This window comes from Mytilus trossulus, chromosome 4 (assembly GCF_036588685.1).
Source record: "Mytilus trossulus isolate FHL-02 chromosome 4, PNRI_Mtr1.1.1.hap1, whole genome shotgun sequence".
In the NCBI taxonomy this organism is placed as follows: domain Eukaryota; kingdom Metazoa; phylum Mollusca; class Bivalvia; order Mytilida; family Mytilidae; genus Mytilus; species Mytilus trossulus.
Window position 1 is genome coordinate 27,584,410 of NC_086376.1, and position 19,225 is coordinate 27,603,634.

Consider the following 19,225-nt stretch of genomic DNA (forward strand, 5'->3'; position numbering starts at 1 on the left):
TCCAATCAACTTGAAACTTAGTAGTATACATGTTCCCTTTGATAAGATCATTCTAATTTTGATGCCAAATTAAAGAATTTATTCCAATTTCAAGGTCCACTAAACATAGAAAATGATAGTGCGTGTGGGGCATCCGTGTACTGTGGACACATTCTTGTTTACTTGTGATTTTTGATTGTCCTTTCAGATTGTCTGCCTCATTTTCAAACAAAAGAAACAAGAAGTACAGCACCGTTAAAATTTTAATAATTTATACTTATGTACATATTTATGAAGACACACCTTCAACAATCAAAACATACAATGTTTTGTATCATTTGTTTAATCTTGTGATATCGCATTTAAAAAAAAGAAAGATTATGGTGTATTAACTCATTCTCAAAATCACTACATGGACATGAAAAAAACTTTTTATACTGTGAAATAAACATTTCAACAGGTACATAGTCAATACAGAGATGATTTGACTTCATCATGAATTGTCATACAATATATTATGTCTAATTGTAAAACAATATTAAGTTCAAGTAAAAAAATAAAATGTATTTGGTTTATGCCAAGTAGAATATTACAAAAAATATGCTTCTTGCAGTCATACATAATAAATTTTGAAGTTAAAAATATTCTGTGAAAAAAGTATGATATTTGCTTTCATGTCTTTTTATTTTGGTTTTAAAACAATTATTGATATCAGAAGTGAAGTGACTTCTTGAACAGAAACAAAATTGTTCAAATGACTAGGTATAATTTTTCAAAAGCATGTAGTTGAAATTTAATGGCAGTTATTTATTTGTAATTTGGTGGTAGCTTTTGTATGGTTAAAAATAAGCTTCTTCGATTTAAAAGTAAAATGAAACAATATTTTTGATTAATATATGAATATAGAATTGCCCTTATTTTTATTTGCTTTATATTTGCCAGATTTGTTTCAATCAAACATTTATTTAAGTATTGAATGCTTCTTTTTGTAACTTCATTGGGGTGTAAAAGCGTTGACCAAAGTACATTTTGTATGAAGCACGGAAACTTCTTACAGCCCTATGAAGTTACAAAAAGAAGCATTTTTTAGCTAGGATCATGACAAGACGACTTTTATCAATTTTTTAAATATAATTCACATGTGCACTTTATGTGGGACCTTGTGTTATCATGAATGATAAGTTTTATTGAGTAATGCAATTCCATGGAATAACATGTGATGTGCAGTTAGCCAATCAAAATATCATTTACAATGTATAATGAAACATGCATCTAATGTAATTTCATGCAAACATCACTTCATTTCATTTATAACACACTTCATGTTAAATATTTTATTTATTTAGCACTGAATCATTCTTAAACTTGCACTAACAGTCTTTTTTTCAGTTTGACCACAACCTTACTTTAGTACAAATACATATATAACATTGAAGCTAGGTCCTTTGACAGTAAGGGATATTCTCACATATTCTTTGATGTAAAAGAGACAAACTTCCCAACAGAGACATGAGTTACTGTGAATTCATATATAAATAGTATGTATTTAATGGAAGATACATATATCTATAAGGTATTGCAGAGTATATGTATGTGAAGAACAACTAGATATCCATTTTCAAAATTGTACTTAAATCTTTCGCTCAGACCTCTCACTAACTACAACCTTTATTTATATAACATTCAAAAGAATATTGGTTGATGTATACATAAGAGACAACCTTCTTTTTTTGTAAATATTAAATTGAATGTATATAACTTAAACCAAAACTCTTTAATTCCTCAAAAACAAACCCTAAAAAATTTGGAAGAATAATACCACTTAAATACTGGAATGTTAAATAAAAATAATTCTCTACAAAAATTACAGAAAACAGAAAATAAACAAAGTAAAAAGATAACTTTCAATTACTGAAATATAAATGATAAAATATGAATAAACTCTCAAGTCATGTAAGGAGTATTCAGAAATTCATTCACACATAATAATGCAGATTAAATGATTATGTTTTCAAGAGGGGGGTTATTGCAAAATAATAATTTGGAATGCACCCATGGTTACCATGCAGGGAAAAATTGATGACAATACCCAGAGATTGATGTTGAATTAAACATTCTCAAAATTAATATATTTAAGCAGGACTTCACTGAAAATGTTATAATGCTGCTAAACCTTGATATTATATATACTAATCATGCTAATCATGAAAACATATTGCACCAACTTAAAATCATGTTAAAATAAACAATAAACCTTATACAGATTTGAGATGACATGAATAAATATCTAATGACATACACCATTATTTTAGTTCAATGAATACCATATGAAACATATGACATTGATATCAAACGACTTCACTAATAATGACTTGTTTCTTAAATGCTTCTCAGCTCATGTAACATAAAAAGTATATATTCTTATCACCAATTCAACTTCAATTGTATACATTCTTAACACCAATGTTAATTCTTTTAAATTTTAAGGTAACTTCATTATTTCAATATTATGCTTCAAAAACCAACAAAAAGCTAACTTGGAACCAATTTATTGATACCAAAGTTAATTTTGAGGATAGTAAAGAACTTTTTTTTAGAAGATGCTTAAATTATATATAAAACCAAAAACTATATCTTCAAACAGATAAAACCCATCTGTCCTTATAATTTGTTTGCACATGCAATTTTGGTTCCATTATAAAAAAATACATGTATCATTTACAAAAGTTTAAAAATATACTGGTGTGGCAAAATATATGTCAAATTATGCTAATGCCTGATAAATTTAAAGAAATTTCAGCGTATTCTGTAACTGTCACTAACAAACAGTATTATTTTCAGCAAGACTTTCCATTTACCTTTTCATCAATAATAAAAACATCACAGCATTATTTCAATACATTATTTCTTAAGAAATCCTTGCATTGGAGGAGGACCAAAATTATGGCTGGGTGGTGGAGGTGCCGACATAGGTCTATTAATAGACTGAGGAGGCAGTCCAGCTGACATTTGAGGCACACTAGGAGAATGTCCCATAGGGGGCACTGCTTGTGTGAATTGAGGAGGAGGAGGTCCAACACCACCCTGTGGTTTATTGTATAATGGTACAGGTCCTGAGGGGAAAGAGTTCTTAGATGAATCTGGTCCAGGCATTTGTGGCATCATTCCTAAAGGTCCATATATTTCTCTTAACACTAATAACACTGTGTCCTCTGACTCCCTATAATATAAAACAAATAGTCAAAGTAGCACACAGTTTGTAAAATATATTTTTGAATTTATTAAGAAAATCAATCATTTGTAATATGAATTACTTAATTGTTTCATTTCAGATTTTAGTTTAAGTTGATTACAAAAATAGTACTGTCATGTTTATATATATAAAATTTCCAAAATTTATTTTTTACACTTCCAAAAGTTTGCTGTTCAATTTCTAGATCTAAATGTCAATTGAATGAATGAAACTGTCTTACCAATAACATCCATGACTAGTTAATGCAAATATATAATCGTTAAAGCTTTCTATAGGTCGTTCCTGTAGCACATAGTCTATCCTACGACCTTCATTTAATTGTCCTACTACCATGTCATCTTCATAGTTTGATACTTGTGCTGAAAGAATTAAGGTTAAAAATTAGCCATATCAATTTGAAATTAGGACTGTAAATTCAGAAATTATTGCATGCATTTATTATTGTTATTTTGTCGTACTAGACTAAAATGCCCTTATAAATTTTACAATACATGTATTGAGAAAAATCCTGTTCAATTCATACAATTATATTTAAAAATGTGTTTAAAAACTTGGGGTTGTAGCTTGCAAAGAAGCTATTGAACAAAGAAATTGAAGTTATCTCTTTGAAAGCATTACTGATACAATCATAATTTGGTTGACTAATATCAAATTTCTTTCTCAGTGATAACTACAAATATGTTACACTTGGCATATCCAAAATATTGTCCTATGTCTTTTGACAGTCATACAAGTGAGAAGTTTGGCTATAAAACCAGGTTAAATACACCATTTTCTACATACGTAAATGCCTGTATAAAGTCAGGAATATGACAGTTGTTATCCTTTCTTTGATGTGTTTGAGCTTTTCATTTTGCGATTTGATAAGGTACTTTCCACTTTGAATTTTCCTCGGGGTTCAGTATTTTTGTGATTTTACTTTTTTCTTTGACTGTGACATAAATTTTAAGACTCAACCCCAGATTACTACTTGTCATAAGCAACACTAACTAGTAGCCTATATTACAACAGGGATTGCTGACCCTTCCAGAGCAACTGATATCATCTCTGGTGTTTACTGGAGTTTGTGTTGCTCATTTTCTAGATTTCTGTGTATTATTTTGTAGACTTGACGATCCATCTTTGTTCTTTACTCATGGCATTGTTGGTTTTCTATGACCCAGAGGTTTGATTGTCCATTTATTTCCTTATTCTTTAAAGGATCAAAATAATGTGCTTATATTTCAAGACTTTTTTTTTATACATATTTATATATTTTCAAATCACATACTTCTTTTCTTAATGTTTCTATATTTTTAATGAAGATCCGTAAATGGATGATCAAAAGTTTTTTCTCAACATTCATTTTTAAAAGTATATAAGACACTTACAAGCTGTATCTGACTTATCATCGTCTAAGTCATGCATGACAGACGACATCTGAGAATCTACTTGTTCTTCTAATGATAGCTGAGAAGATTTGTGAGCTTTGGCGAATTCATTTATAGAATTCCATGTACTCTTCAATGATTCCATTATTTTATGTTTTATATCTGCTCCTACTCTAGTTAAACTCTCTTTCAGTTCTGGAATAAAAAGGAACCAGTATAAATCAATGTCAAATAATGTTACATCAGAATGCATTTAGTGTGTAGATAAAGGTAGAATCTTTAGTTGGCTTGGTTGTTAGCTTAACCGTGAAATCATTATAGGTTAGGTATACTACCCTCCTTTCGGAGTAGTCTAGTCCTATAGAGAGATAGATTGGTTATCTGTCAGACTAGTCTACTCTTAAAGGAGGATAGTAAACCTAGCCTGATAATAACTTTGCAGTTGAGCTAGCAAGCAAGCTAACCAAAGATTTGTCCTTTACCTACACACTCAATGCATTTTGCAGTAAAATATAAAATGAATAGCAGTAGGATATGTTGCAGTAAGACACAGACATATTCCTGTCTAAATATATATTTTGGTATTGAAATTGAATATGAATGTCCAGTGAAGAACAAGTCCCTGTAATAGAGGATATGTTATGCATTGATCATTGTTTTCTATATTACGTACAGTACTTAACCAGATGACTAAACAAGATATCTCAAGATAATGTAGTTCAACAATCCTATATACATCTACTGAGGATTAATTATTTTGGTGGGGTACCAATTTTTAAGGATTTCTTGAGAACAGATAAACCACAGATTTAAATGTCAAGGAAATACAAATTTTCTATAGGGTTGTATGCAGACATTGGCAAGACCATGAAATCAAATATCCATGAAATTTGCAAGCTTTTTTCAATCCATGAAAATTGGTAAGCACGAAAAATAAATAAATCCACAGGAACTTTAATTAACAACCCTGTATTAGTGGTCTGCTCTATTATCACTATTTTATCACACTTTCTATTTTCTATCTGGTCTTACCTAAATGAAGTCTTTTTCTGCCTTTATGATGTGGAATTAACACAGGTTTACAACTGGATGTATATGCATTGACTAGAGGTTCCAATCTATAGGCCTACAATGTATAAAGTGTGGGTGTAAAAGGGAAATAACTATATGAAAATCTTAAAGAGCATTTATCTTTCTTAGTCTTTTTCCCTTTCCTTTGAATGTTAAAGTGAGAGACCACAAATTCATATATATATGTTTCAATTTACAAATTTTATGTTTACAAAATCACCCACTGTAATAAACCCTAATTTTTCTTTCAAAATTCATATTATAGCTCTGACATTGCATGTTTTGTAAAGCTGACATGTCACTTGAAAAGTGTAACATAATTCAAATGCATTTTGTCATCTAGTAGATACATATTCTATTTTTTGCAGAAAAACTGTTTCTTGATTAATTTTTTTTTTTTCAAAAATAGCAATTATTCTTCTGTACAATAATAATAATAAATTCTATTTTTATACTCACAACAGGATCAAACTGAAACAAAATAAAATGAAATGTCACTTGATGGTTTTTTAAGATTATCCTTTACAAACATGCATTGAAAAAAAAAAATCATTCTAAATTTGATCTTATTTATGTTCATCCTTAACTACATTTTCCCAAAATTAAAATAATTAAAAAGCAAACATTCAGAAAATAAATTTCATGACTTATTGAACTGTTTTTTTATTTAGAATTATAAAAGGTCAACACTTTTTCATGAACACAATTAGGGCTATTCCATTAAATGATTAAAATGTATGTGGGAGGGTAGGTAGGGAAATTTAATTACTGAATGTAAACCATGGGTCTTTTTTTAGTATGCATCTTTTACCATTATGCAAAATTATTTTAAAAATGGTTCTTGGTTGTAGGGATATTTTGAAAGTCCCTTCCTATCCTCCCACATATTTTAATGAAATAGCCCTTATTACATTTTCCAACAGCTACAAACAATATAAATATCAATTTTTTTTGTCAGAAATTAGTCTTGATACTATACAAAGAACTCAGTATCTTATCTTAATAATATTCAGAATCACTTACTGGATGAAAGACATTGAATACTCTGGGACAGGTAGGGAGTTTGAAATCTTCCCCTATATTCTGTACTCCTCTGGCTGATAGGAATATACCAATGGGTGAACCAAAAGCAAACAGGGAATTTGGTTGGAAGTCTAACTGAGGATATTTAACAGATGGTTGCCCTGTTCCTGCAGATCCCAATAAATAATCTACAGTCATACTAGAAGATCTGTGAGGACTACTGTAAAATAAAATAACATCTTACTAAAGACTATCAGTAAGTTGACAAGTACATGCATATCAAAATAAATAATAACTTCTGGATATATATTCTTTCCCCGACTAATTGATGACTTTTTTTATAGTCTTTCTGTGGTTCATATGATCTCAGACTTTCATTGGTCAAATTCAGTTCTGTCATTTTAGACTAAAATGTGATTTTTATTTTTTGTGATATTGAGAAAAATCTTGTTCAATTCATATAAAAAAATCAAAATTCAAGTTTAAATTATTACGATTATAACTCATTTGCATTTTTCAACATTATAAAAACAATGGGATGATTTCTGATTTTACAGTACCCAAATATGAATCAACTAAAAAGAATAAAATAACATAAAATAACATTGTTCATTGTACATCCTTGTCTTATGATCTCTATTAGACATGTTGCTATGTTGTCTAATCAGTTTTACACAAATAATAAATCATCTACAATTTGTTCATTTCACTGTTAATGTATACTTTAAGTCAAATATTGTTACCTTTGTTGACTAGCTTCTTGTTGTTTTTGCATTTCCTGTTCTATCTGTTGTCTAATTCTTCTTTCTTCTTCTGCTTTCTTCTTTTTATCTGCTGATTGTTTCTTGTTTACCTAGTATAACATTTAAAAAATGATCACATGATAAGTAGAAACCTTTTTACCTATAAATAAAACCTCCACATGTATAAAATATCTATTCAAACAACCTTTGTCTTGCAATCATATTCTGCTAAATATCAAACTATTTTTTGGTGTGTTTACTATGACTTTCTTACATCAATTAATTGATGGTTGCCTATTATGTATATCTTTTACCTATGTATTACCTTATTCCTTAATTATCATGCATACAATGTGTATAACAATTTATGTTCACAACCAAATAAAAAAAATCTCCATCCTAAATAGAAATATTCTTTTCAATTGTTATAAAACATGGATAAATGAATAGGATGCAGTCCTGTAGCAGGGAATTTCCAAAGGGGGGTTATTTGGACTCACGAACTCAACTTTAACAGACACAATTCGAACAGAATGTTGTCTTTAACACTGCTTATTTGTTTTCAAGGGGGGGACATCCAAACCCTGTGAACCCCCCTGGCTACGGGTATGGGATGATACAGGTCTGTTTACAGTATGTTTACAGTATATGATTGGAAATCATTACATGCCAAAAATTAGTATTTGTATTACATAAGTTACAGCATTATCTCATAAGACACTTTACTGATACCAATATATATTGAAGCAAAATATATTTAGTTGTGAAAAATGGATTATTAATTTGCAGATCTCAAAATGAAACATTTCTGACATGATTTACTTAAAATGCACATTATCATAAGGTCTGAATTTGAAGCAGATATCAGACTTAACTCATAAATATAAATATATGACAGTGTTAATGTCTTCTTTCTAGAATATGGTATTTTTAAAATTTAATGTGTCAACAAGCATCCTTATTTTTAAAATGTTCTCTGTATCCAATGATTTTTAGAAGGTATCAGTCATTCATGTTTACATTTTAAGAACCTCATAATATTGTATGACTTTAATTGTTAGTGTATCAAAGCAACAGTCACATATCTATGGGTATGGGTATGTATGTATTTATTTTTAAACCAGGGCTTCCAAAATTTTTCTGAGCCAGCCGGACATTTTATATCTGATCCGAATTTTAATCCCCAAGACTAAGTCACAAAAGGCAATTATGGTAATCAGATGGCCATCCCAATGAATGACATAAATTTAGACTAAAAACAATATTGAAATTTACTTTGATATGAATTTGATGTTCTGACATAAACTGTTAAAATTGGCATTGCATCATTCAAAGTGTGCACATCAGTGTGTTCATATCTGCATTAGACTCTTTATTTGTGCAAATTGACGTTGTCTAGAACTTTATTTTTGTTTTTAAAGTCACATTTTTCAAAACCGGATGTTGACTTGACAATGGTAAAACATGGACCATAAACGGATACGTAAAATCTGTGTACGTTTCATAGCACAACTGAGCGAAGAAGCTCTTTCCACGTTATTTCTTCAACAAAATACTTGAAATGAACGTTAGGTACAGGTATCAATGAAAGTTTTAGAATTTTGAAGAAATGTAGGATGCATAATTGAATTTCCCACCTGTGCACATGCGCACACGTGTTCTCGTTCATACAACGTAGTTCTGACGATTTTTTCATGTAAAACCTTTTTAAATGTTTCATCAAATCAAGTTTATAAATGTATTTATTATAAATTTGATCTTTTGGACTAAACCAATTAGATACAAACCGCTGAAATGTACGAATGTAATTGTGAATGGACCGATTAATTTATACGATGTCCGGTACTGAAATTAGTTTACCTGTCACCTGAACAGGTATAGTTTTCAGCTGTCCAACAACTAATTAGCCTTGATTAAAATTAGAGAGTATTGAAGTAAGGGTTGTTTTGATAGTAATTAATCAACATGTCACTTTTATGACCGGAAATGTATGACTGTTAAAGGCAAAATGTTGGGTCAAAAAGGTGAATTATATTAAAATGACCGAAAAAGCCTTGAAAACTAAAAAGTATATGACCGTTTCATGCTTTTCCCAGCCGGTCTTTTACCGGACATTATACAAATGACCGGATTATATGACCGTTTTGGAAGCCCTGTTTTAAACTGTATACTTTTAGGTTATATTTTTATTAAGAACAATAAAAATTTTGTTTAAGTATATGCTACAAACTAACCAATCCTGATGACTTCTGAAATGTTTTTGAAATGTTATTTACTTTTCATATCATACATAAAGACAATTATATTTCTTGTGATTAAAAGTTCAAGTAACATTTCTTATAAATATTTTTTATAAATAGTCATGTAATTTACTCATTTCATCTTTAATTGTTAAAAAGACAATATATATTTCATAGTTCAGCAAAATTATTGCATGAAAATGCTGCATTAATGATACTGTCTTTAAGTGTGTATGTGCCCACCCCTTTATTGTTCAAGAAATTTTAGAAAAAAAAAGTTTCTTCTTCATAATACTTAAAGACATTTTTGGAATACATAATTAATACGATTTGCAAATATTCTGACAAATGAATAATGGTAAGCATAGTATCTTTTATTCTTTTAAGTTTTGCAGATATTTCACCATTATTGATGCAATAACCTTAAAAGTATTTCTTACTAGAGAAATGGCATATACCATTAAGTATTTACCTTTTTTTGTTGTTCTTCTTTGAGAATACCCTGAAGTTTCTTCCTTGGACCCATGGGTAAACCTAGGTCTTTAAGATCACTTTCACTACACATTGTCTGTAAAAAAACACATGTCAAAACAATTATAACTCTTTCTGTAACAAATCATACAATATTAATTTTTATATGACTTCATACAAACAATCTGAAACGGCTTCAATAGATATAAGAAGATGTGGTATGAGACTATGAGTGCCAATAAGACAACTCTCTCATATCAATACATGAGTAATATCAATTGTACCTGAATATTGAATATGAATAAGTATGGATTCAAATTAAATCTTTTAGTATGTAAGGAAACATTCAGAATAAAAAGTTCATGATAACTATGGTCTGTTTCTTAAATGAAGTTAAACAAGTATGGACACAACATTCAAGCTGGATTCCGCTCTAAATTTGGATTGTGATTAAATAGTTGACACAGCATAGGTTTCTGACACAGAATGAATGTATTCAAATGAACTTAATTTTTTTGTTTTCTCTTAGAGCAATTCACTATGCTGTTGAATATTAATCCTCTCAAAAAAATGTTTGAAGAAATTTTCTTTTTATTTATGAAATTTCAAATGAGAAAAATTTGAACCCAATTTTTTAATCACATCCCCCTCTCCCTTATTCCAAAACTAATTTCAATTAAAATATTCTAATGGAGTTTGCAACAATTACTACTCATTTAAATACATCATAAAATATTAAGATGTAAAAAAACTGCTTGTTATCACTGAATGGTAAAGATTATTTAAATTTATCAGTTGGTAGTAAAAAGTGAATATACATTGTATATTGTATATAACAAAGATTTAAGTTGATTCTGGACAAAGAAAGATAACTCCAATTAAAAAAAAATCTTGCAGATATTTCTTGCTTACTTTACTGGAAAAAGAAAGATAACTCTTAATTAAAAAAAAATTTGCTATTTCACAATATTGTGAAATTAGATATTTCTTGCCATTGCACAATACTGTGCAATTGAAAAGACTTGCTATTGCACAATACTTAATATAATAATTTTAGATCCTGATTTGGACCAACTTGAAAACTGGGCCCATAATCAAAAATCTAAGTACATGTTTAGATTCAGAATATCAAAGAGGCCCAAGAATTTGATTTTTGTTAAAATCAAACTAAGTTTAATTTTGGACCCTTTGGACCTTAATGTAGACCAATTTGAAAACAGGACCAAAAATTAAGAATCTACATACACAGTTAGATTCGGCATATTAAAGAACCCCAATTATTCAATTTTCATGAAATCAAACAAAGTTTAATTTTGGACCCTTTGGGCCCCTTTTTCCTTAACTGTTGGGACCCAAACTCCCAAAATCAATACCAACCTTCCTTTTATAGTCATAAACCTTGTGTTTAAATTTCATAGATTTCTATTTACTTATACTAACGCTATGGTGCGAAAAACCAAGAAAAATGCTTATTTGGGTCCCTTTTTGGCCCCTAATTCCTAAACTGTTAGGACCGAAACTCCCAAAATCAATACCAACCTTCCTTTAGCGGTCATAAACATTGTGTTTAAATTTCATTGATTTCTATTTACTTAAACTAAAGTTATAGTGCGAAAACCAAGAAAATGCTTATTTGGGCCCTTTTTGGCCCCTAATTCCTAAAATATTGGGACCAAAACTCCCAAAATCAATACCAGCCTTCCTTTTATGGTCATAAACCTTGTGTTAAAATTTCATAGATTTCTATTCACTTTTACTAAAGTTAGAGTGCGAAAACTAAAAGTATTCGGACGACGACGACGACGACGACGACGCCGACGACGACGACGACGACGACGACGACGACGACGCCAACGTGATAGCAATATACGACGAAAATTTTTTCAAAATTTGCGGTCGTATAAAAACAAGAGTGCACACGCTGAAATGTCTCGCCCTCTTTACTAATCATTGATATTATGTTGATAGTCCTAAATATAAAGCTTTATTACAACTTTCACATAAACTTAACATTACATTAACCAAGAAAACTACACATTGACCAATGAACAATGAAAATGAGGTCAAGGTCAGATGAACCATGCCAGGCAGACATGTACAGCTAACAACTGTTCTATACAACAAATATAGTTGACCTATTGCTTATAGTTTAAGAAAAACAGACATAACCACAAAAACTTAACACTGAGCAATGAACAGTGAAAATGATGTCAAGGTCAAATAAAGCCTACGCAACTGACATCTAGATCATAAAATATTTCCATACACCAAATGTAGTTGACCTATTGCATTTAGTATTAGAAAAAAAGACAAAAACTAAAAAAATTTACTTTGACCACTGAACCATGAAAATTAAGTCAAGGTCAGATGATACCAGCCAGTTGGACATGTACATATCCTGAATATACTAGTCCTATTGCTTATAGTATGTGAGATATGGACTTGACCACCAAAACTTACTCTTGTTAACTGATATATGAAATGAGGTTGAGGTCAAGTGAAAACTGTCTGACAGGCATGAGGACCTTGCAAGTTACGCACATACCAAAGTCAGTTATCCTATTACTTATTATAAGAGTTACTTCAACATTAAAAAAATCGTAACTTTTTTTTCAAGTGGTCACTGAACCATGAAAATGAGGTCAAGGACATTGTGACCGAGGAAAACTTCATAACAGGAGGCATCCATATACAAAGTATGAAACATCCAGGTCTTCCACCTTCTAAAATATAAAGCTTTTGAGAAGTTAGCTAATGCCGCCGGTACCGCCTGAATACTATCCCTTTGACAAGCTTTAAAGTCCCAGGCGCAACAAAAACTGTCAGAATAGGTGAAAATTGGTGATATTCACAGATTATAACAGAATTTGTTTATCTAAAGTCACGTGATTGTAAGAGAATTATCATGTGACTTACCAGAGCTTCCATGTCAATCTGTTCATCGTTAAACACCTTTACTTTCTCTTTCAGTCCAACTTTAGCCAGAAGATCTTCTAATGTCATCTCGGCTTCTTCTTCAGTATCTTCTTCAAGCTACAAATTACATTTATATTTCATATTTATAATATTTATAATTAGAAGGCTATTTATGGAATGATAAACTTTTTTTTGAAGCCACCAAAATTCTCTTGTGTTAACTTGAACATGAACAAGTTTATTGAAGCTTTTTAATACAAATTCTAGTACAGAAAGTTGTATAAAACTTAAACTTGTTTAATCAATATACGAAATATTATAAGATGTATTGTTTGCTACTAACCCCCTCCGGATTCATAAAGAGTTGATAAAATTCATAAGGGATGAGACTAAAGATGGAATAGCCTATTGATTTTACTTACCCTCTATAGTGAACCATATAACAAATGTATTGAACACAGGACTTTTCCTGCCAAATTTGGTATAAAAATAAACAATGAAAAACAATAGAATTAATAGATGAAACCACTATTAATAGAAGACCCGATGACATGAACCCCAATATGAAATATACTGCCCCCTTAGAGATCCAATGGGGCGCAACTTGTGATTACATTAAAAGCCATAACTTCACTTATCTATCTGAGGTGCAATAATTAAACTTATTATCATTTAAATGATATAAAAGTGAGCTGAGTACATTATAACTCACCTCCCCATTCAATGTTTCTACAGGTTGTATAACTTCTGGTTGTGTTGGAGGGACATACTGCTCATGTGTGGGAGTGTCATCAGTATCCTCATCCTTCTGGTGAAGAAGTAGGTCAAACAATACACAACACCCTAAAACAGTTATAATGTTTGATGAAGAAGTAGGTCAAACAATACACAACACCCTAAAACAGTTATAATGTTTGATGAAGAAGTAGGTCAAACAATACACAACAGTCTAAAACAGTCATAACTTCTGGTGAAGAAGTAGGTCAAACAATACACAACACCCTAAAACAGTTATAATGTTTGATGAAGAAGTAGGTCAAACAATACACAACAGTCTAAAACAGTCATTACTTCTGATGAAGAAGTAGGTCAAACAATACACAACACCCTGAAACAGTTATAATGTTTTTTGAAGAAGTAGGTCAAACAATACATAACAGCCTAAAACAGTCATAATTTCTGATGAAGAAGTAGGTCAATCAATGCACAACACCCTAAACTTGTTATGTCTGGTGAAGAGGTAGGTCAAACGATAAATAACAGCCTAAAACGATTACAATGTATGAATCCTCCACTTTTATATAAAAAGAAATAATTCATGTTATTTCCATGAAAATAAAGTATTTCACATGATTTAAACTAATATTAAAGGGATAATTTGCGATTTTTCACATGTTCATAATACCATAAAAAACATATTCACCAAGTTTTATTTTGATATGAAATCTAATAAAGAAGAAAATTGGGAATTATTAATTTTATTTTTTTAAACTTCCTGACTTATGTGACATAGTTTAAGTCTTTGATGCATGCCGGGAGTGAAAACATCTCATTTAAGTCTTGTTCGTTAACCATCTTATAACGCGATTTAAAGCGCATCGACGACTTTTGGTGTAGCTATTAACCAACGAAAAATAAGTGATAGTCATGCAACTTTTAAAATAAGATCGTGTGGATTTTTTAAAACGAATTTTAATAATAAAAGTAAATCATACAACAGAACATTTTTATGATTTTTGTTCTAAAAATACTTTAAACAAACATATGAAACTGACATGATCGATAGTGTATTAAAAATACATGTTTGTATTCTGACCTTTTTGCTTCATTCCAGCAATCATTTTCACTTGCTTGTACGGTGGAAACAATAAAATGTGTATTGTTTTGTGACACCTAAAGAATGTGGAAAACATAGTTTAACTCAAGGTAATTAAAAGATTAGCATTATGTAATTCTAATCTTTTGATCCTCATTCAGTGAAATCTAGGCGTCACGGTTCACTGGCATTTCTTGGCATTTCAGGTGTGAACAACACTTCGTATCAATTTTAAACGGGAGTCAGATAAAGTTTTCAGATACATGAATGTAAAAAAAAAATAATTAAAATTAATTAACGGGAATAATAAGATCGCGCAATAACTGGATAGCTATTTTTATATTTTGCATAAGATCACTTTTAATGAATTATGACTTTTGATTACTTTAGTAACGATAAAATACTGAATTATTTTAATTGAAGAATTTATAAATAAAAAAAGCCTTCTAAACACGAGTTTATGAACTAAAAATTGTACTATTTCAAATTAGGAACGGCAGCCTTAAATATTTCAAACAGATCATTAACAATTGCAATTATATAATTAAGTCCATCCAAAGTGATCTTTAATTACCTATTTAGGAATTAAACTGCTCATCAAAATATTTTAAATCTCATAACATATGAATACTTCAGATACTTGAAAAAAGATTTTTTTTAAAATTGACAGGAAATCAAAGGATCTAATTGGAATGGAATCAACAAGATATGCTTTTCAAGTGTGAAAAACATCAACAAAATTTATACATAATCAGGAATGTCCTTCTTAAAATACTCTTCGTCTCACACCGTAACTATATATAATACTTTAGCTATTTGACCAACGATGTATTAAAAAAGAATGAACGAATTAAATGTCATCTTTCCCTTTTTTTTAATGTAATTATAAGTCTGTTTCAACTGGCAAGAATACCACTAAAAGGGACAATCATTTATTCTTTAAATTGCTGTCATTGAATATCAAGAGAGAAAATAAATCCCGAAATTGATTTGAAACTTTGATACTTTATAGCAGGGACGTAAATAAGTCCTTGTCTATAGTTTTCCTGGAAAATATTCACATCCCTTGGTATTAGTGTACTTCCAGTTGCCTATATATTACATGCATGTCAGAACAATTGTGATGATGGCGAATTTCTTCCTTTTTTCGAGAACAATCCAATTGGTATATAAATGTCCATAACTTCGATGAGCCAAATAAAGTTATATATCGACCTGTATTTAAATCTCTTCTTCTTCTTTTGGTATACTATAGTCTATCAACATTTGATGATTACATACTGTTGGCATACATGAACTTGTCATTTTACAAAACTTTTACCCCAATTTACCCAAAATGTATGTTTCTTTCTTATGTTCTATCAAGGATTTGTATAGTTAGACTATACAAATCCTTGGTTCTATGTATACATGTATATATTTTAAATTGCACTATAGTTCCGTAACTTATAATCCAGGCGTATATACGAATGGTCGACAAGTACGTACAATTTTAAATCAATATTTCTGGCCTTCACCATTGACAATGAGTATATATATTACATTTTACCAAATTTACCCTTGGAAAAAATATGTATATAGATTTTTATTTCATCAAATCTGTTTTTTTTGGTATTATTATATATTTTATAAATAATTTTCTTTTCACCGGAAATGTTATTCATAAACAAGCGTATGAGTTTAGTAATATCACTTTCGGACACGCAAGATAGAGATGTATATTATACACCTAATAGTTCAAAATGGAAAGTTATAAGTTATCGGCCATGTACACTTATCAATACACTAAGAAGTGAAACGATGCATGAATTTGCAAACTCGACAGGAAATCGCTTGAATACCTGGACGTGTCACCTCGCACCCCCTACAATACCTTTGGGAGTAATACCTTTAGCCATACGGTGATCAGTGGAGCGAAGATCCTAATTTATTTGAATAAAGTTTATTATATAAAAGAATTATGAACTAATTAGATTTCCGAAAACAATTCAAGTTTCACGGAAGACTTATTTATGATTTGAAATTTAGACTTTTTCACTAATTCCTATATTATCAGTCTAAAAATAACAGATCATGGTTATTTAAAAAAAAAAGAAGAAAATTTTCCATATCAAGTTAGTTAACTAGTTAATAGTCGGATAAAACAACCGTACGATTTACGAGATATCGACACGCAATTACGACTACATCGGGTTACTGTAGTTTTGGTCCTTAGACATATCGTGACTGCAAATCTGAGAAGGTGACAAAATGGCTGACCGCAGAGAATTGATACTCTAAATTTAAAATCGATGGTGATCTCTTATCTAGCAGAATAAAACTTTAATATCTATGAATTTGAGAATTTTTATACAGAATAAACATAATATCAATTTTCGATTTTTTTGCAAAGTTTCCCTTTAATGATGCAGTGTACCAAATATGAAAATGATTTTATTTTAAACATCTCAAGATATTTCATGATTGACTGATGATAATCATGATATCATGCTTCACAGTCCATGTTCTTACTTCTGATTCTAATGCAACTTGGATGTAACAATTTTTTTCATTAGCATTTTGAATTGATGAATCAATAAATGTTCGATTACTACTATATAATCGAAAATAAATCAACACCTTCCTCGAATTGGACGTTTTAATGTAATTTTATCCGAATTTGAAGCAAACAGGTAACGTAATATCCTCTAGATTAAAAGTTTTCATTTGTATGATGTCACGTTTAGCCATGACGTCTTTGTGCGAAAATCATTCATGAAGTTTCGCTGATTTTTGTTTTATTTGACAAATTTAGACATTTTTTCAAGTTTTATCGCACTTTTTCTTTTTGTAATGCATTAGAATCGGAATAACAGTACAGTAGTTAAAGAGTTGCCACCGTCAATTTTGATTTGACAGTTGCAAATCTCCGTTTTACTGTCTCTGCTAGGCGTCGCCAGTAAAACTGCATTTGCGACCGTCAAATCTACAATTGACGGTGGCAACTCTTCAACTACAGTACTGTTATTCCTTAAATACCACATGCTTGATTGAGAAGCAGAAAATGCTAATTTAAAAGTCTTTGGTTCAAACTAGTTAGGGGATGAATCCATTACATCCCCACTTGTGACAAGCACACTATCGCAAGACCACAAAGGTGGTAAATAATGATATAATGGAAATGCATTTTATATAAAGTTTTCCTCTATCCTCTATAACGAGCGTAGCTCCATCTAATTGTCATTATATGACCCTGAAAACAAAGATTTCTGTTAAGCTTAATCTGTCTAATCCATGACTTCAATAAACATTAACAGTAGCCCAGGAAAACTAAAATTACTGCTTAGCTAAAACCTACCTAAACTATGCCCTGCAACAGACACTGCTCCCTGAAAGCTGGGATTTCTGTTACAAAATAGCTGATATAATCTGTTCATCTCTGTGCCAACTGTGTCTGCTATACACTACATAAAGAACAAAAATAGGTTGCAGAACTTCCAGTCATATCTAGTATCATTATTACTATTATTAAGACAACAAAATATAGTTGAAATGATTTTACTATAAAAAGGATTTTTATGTTTGTTTTAATGTTACATGACTCCATGGTGCAATCTCATCATCATTTATATCAAATCAAGCTCAAACATACCATATCTATTAAACTAGTTAAAATTGAATAATCATAATCACAGTATATTCATTTTCTTTACAATATGGTACATTTAAAAATTTAAGTAAATAAATACCTGTGCATAAACTGGACTAGTATAAAACAAGATATCCATCAGGGTGTCATTAACAAAGTTACGAAGCTTCTGAGTGCTTGGTAAAGTGATAGCCTTCAGCCGTCTGTAAAGACATATTCGAAATGAGGTCAAATATGGAAGATAAACAGTGGAAATTGGTGTTAAAAATTCATACATGAACTAACATTGGTAGAATATTTAATTGTAATTTCATCAACATATGAAAACTAGAGGCTCTAAAGAGCCTGTGTCGCTCACCTTGGTCTATGTGCATATTAAAGGACACAAATGGATTCATGACAAAATTGTATTTTGGTGATGGTGATGTGTTGGAAGTTCTTACTTTTCTGAACGTTCTTGCTCCTTACAATTATATCTATAATGAACCTTGCCCATTAGTAACAGAGAAAAATATTTGGTAAAAATTTACATAAATTTACCGAATTAATGAAAATTGTTAAAAATTGACTATAAAGGGCAATAACTCCTTAAGGGGTCAATTGACCATTTAGGTCATGTTGACTTATTTGTAGATCTTACTTTGCTGAACATTATTGCTGTTTACAGTTTATCTCTATCTATAATAGTATTCAAGATAATAACCAAAAACGGCAA

General features: G+C 30.3%; 1 protein-coding gene across 2 annotated transcripts in view; it reads right to left on the reverse strand.

Moving 5' to 3' along the window:
• Positions 1-224: 224 nt before the first annotated feature.
• The window catches only part of LOC134715003 (phospholipase DDHD2-like), a 38,671-nt gene continuing 19,670 nt past the window's right edge, over positions 225-19,225 (reverse strand). For both annotated transcript variants that reach the window (XM_063576819.1, XM_063576818.1), the window contains 12 exons: positions 18,611-18,713; positions 18,220-18,325; positions 13,779-13,909; positions 13,067-13,183; positions 10,152-10,247; positions 7,440-7,549; positions 6,697-6,916; positions 6,133-6,144; positions 5,635-5,728; positions 4,603-4,797; positions 3,453-3,591; positions 225-3,199 (listed from right to left, as the gene is read on the reverse strand). In XM_063576819.1, coding sequence (XP_063432889.1) covers positions 2,881-3,199; positions 3,453-3,591; positions 4,603-4,797; positions 5,635-5,728; positions 6,133-6,144; positions 6,697-6,916; positions 7,440-7,549; positions 10,152-10,247; positions 13,067-13,183; positions 13,779-13,909; positions 18,220-18,325; positions 18,611-18,713 — 1,642 coding nt within the window. In that variant the 3' untranslated portion in view covers positions 225-2,880. The remainder of the gene's footprint in view (positions 3,200-3,452; positions 3,592-4,602; positions 4,798-5,634; positions 5,729-6,132; positions 6,145-6,696; positions 6,917-7,439; positions 7,550-10,151; positions 10,248-13,066; positions 13,184-13,778; positions 13,910-18,219; positions 18,326-18,610; positions 18,714-19,225) is intronic.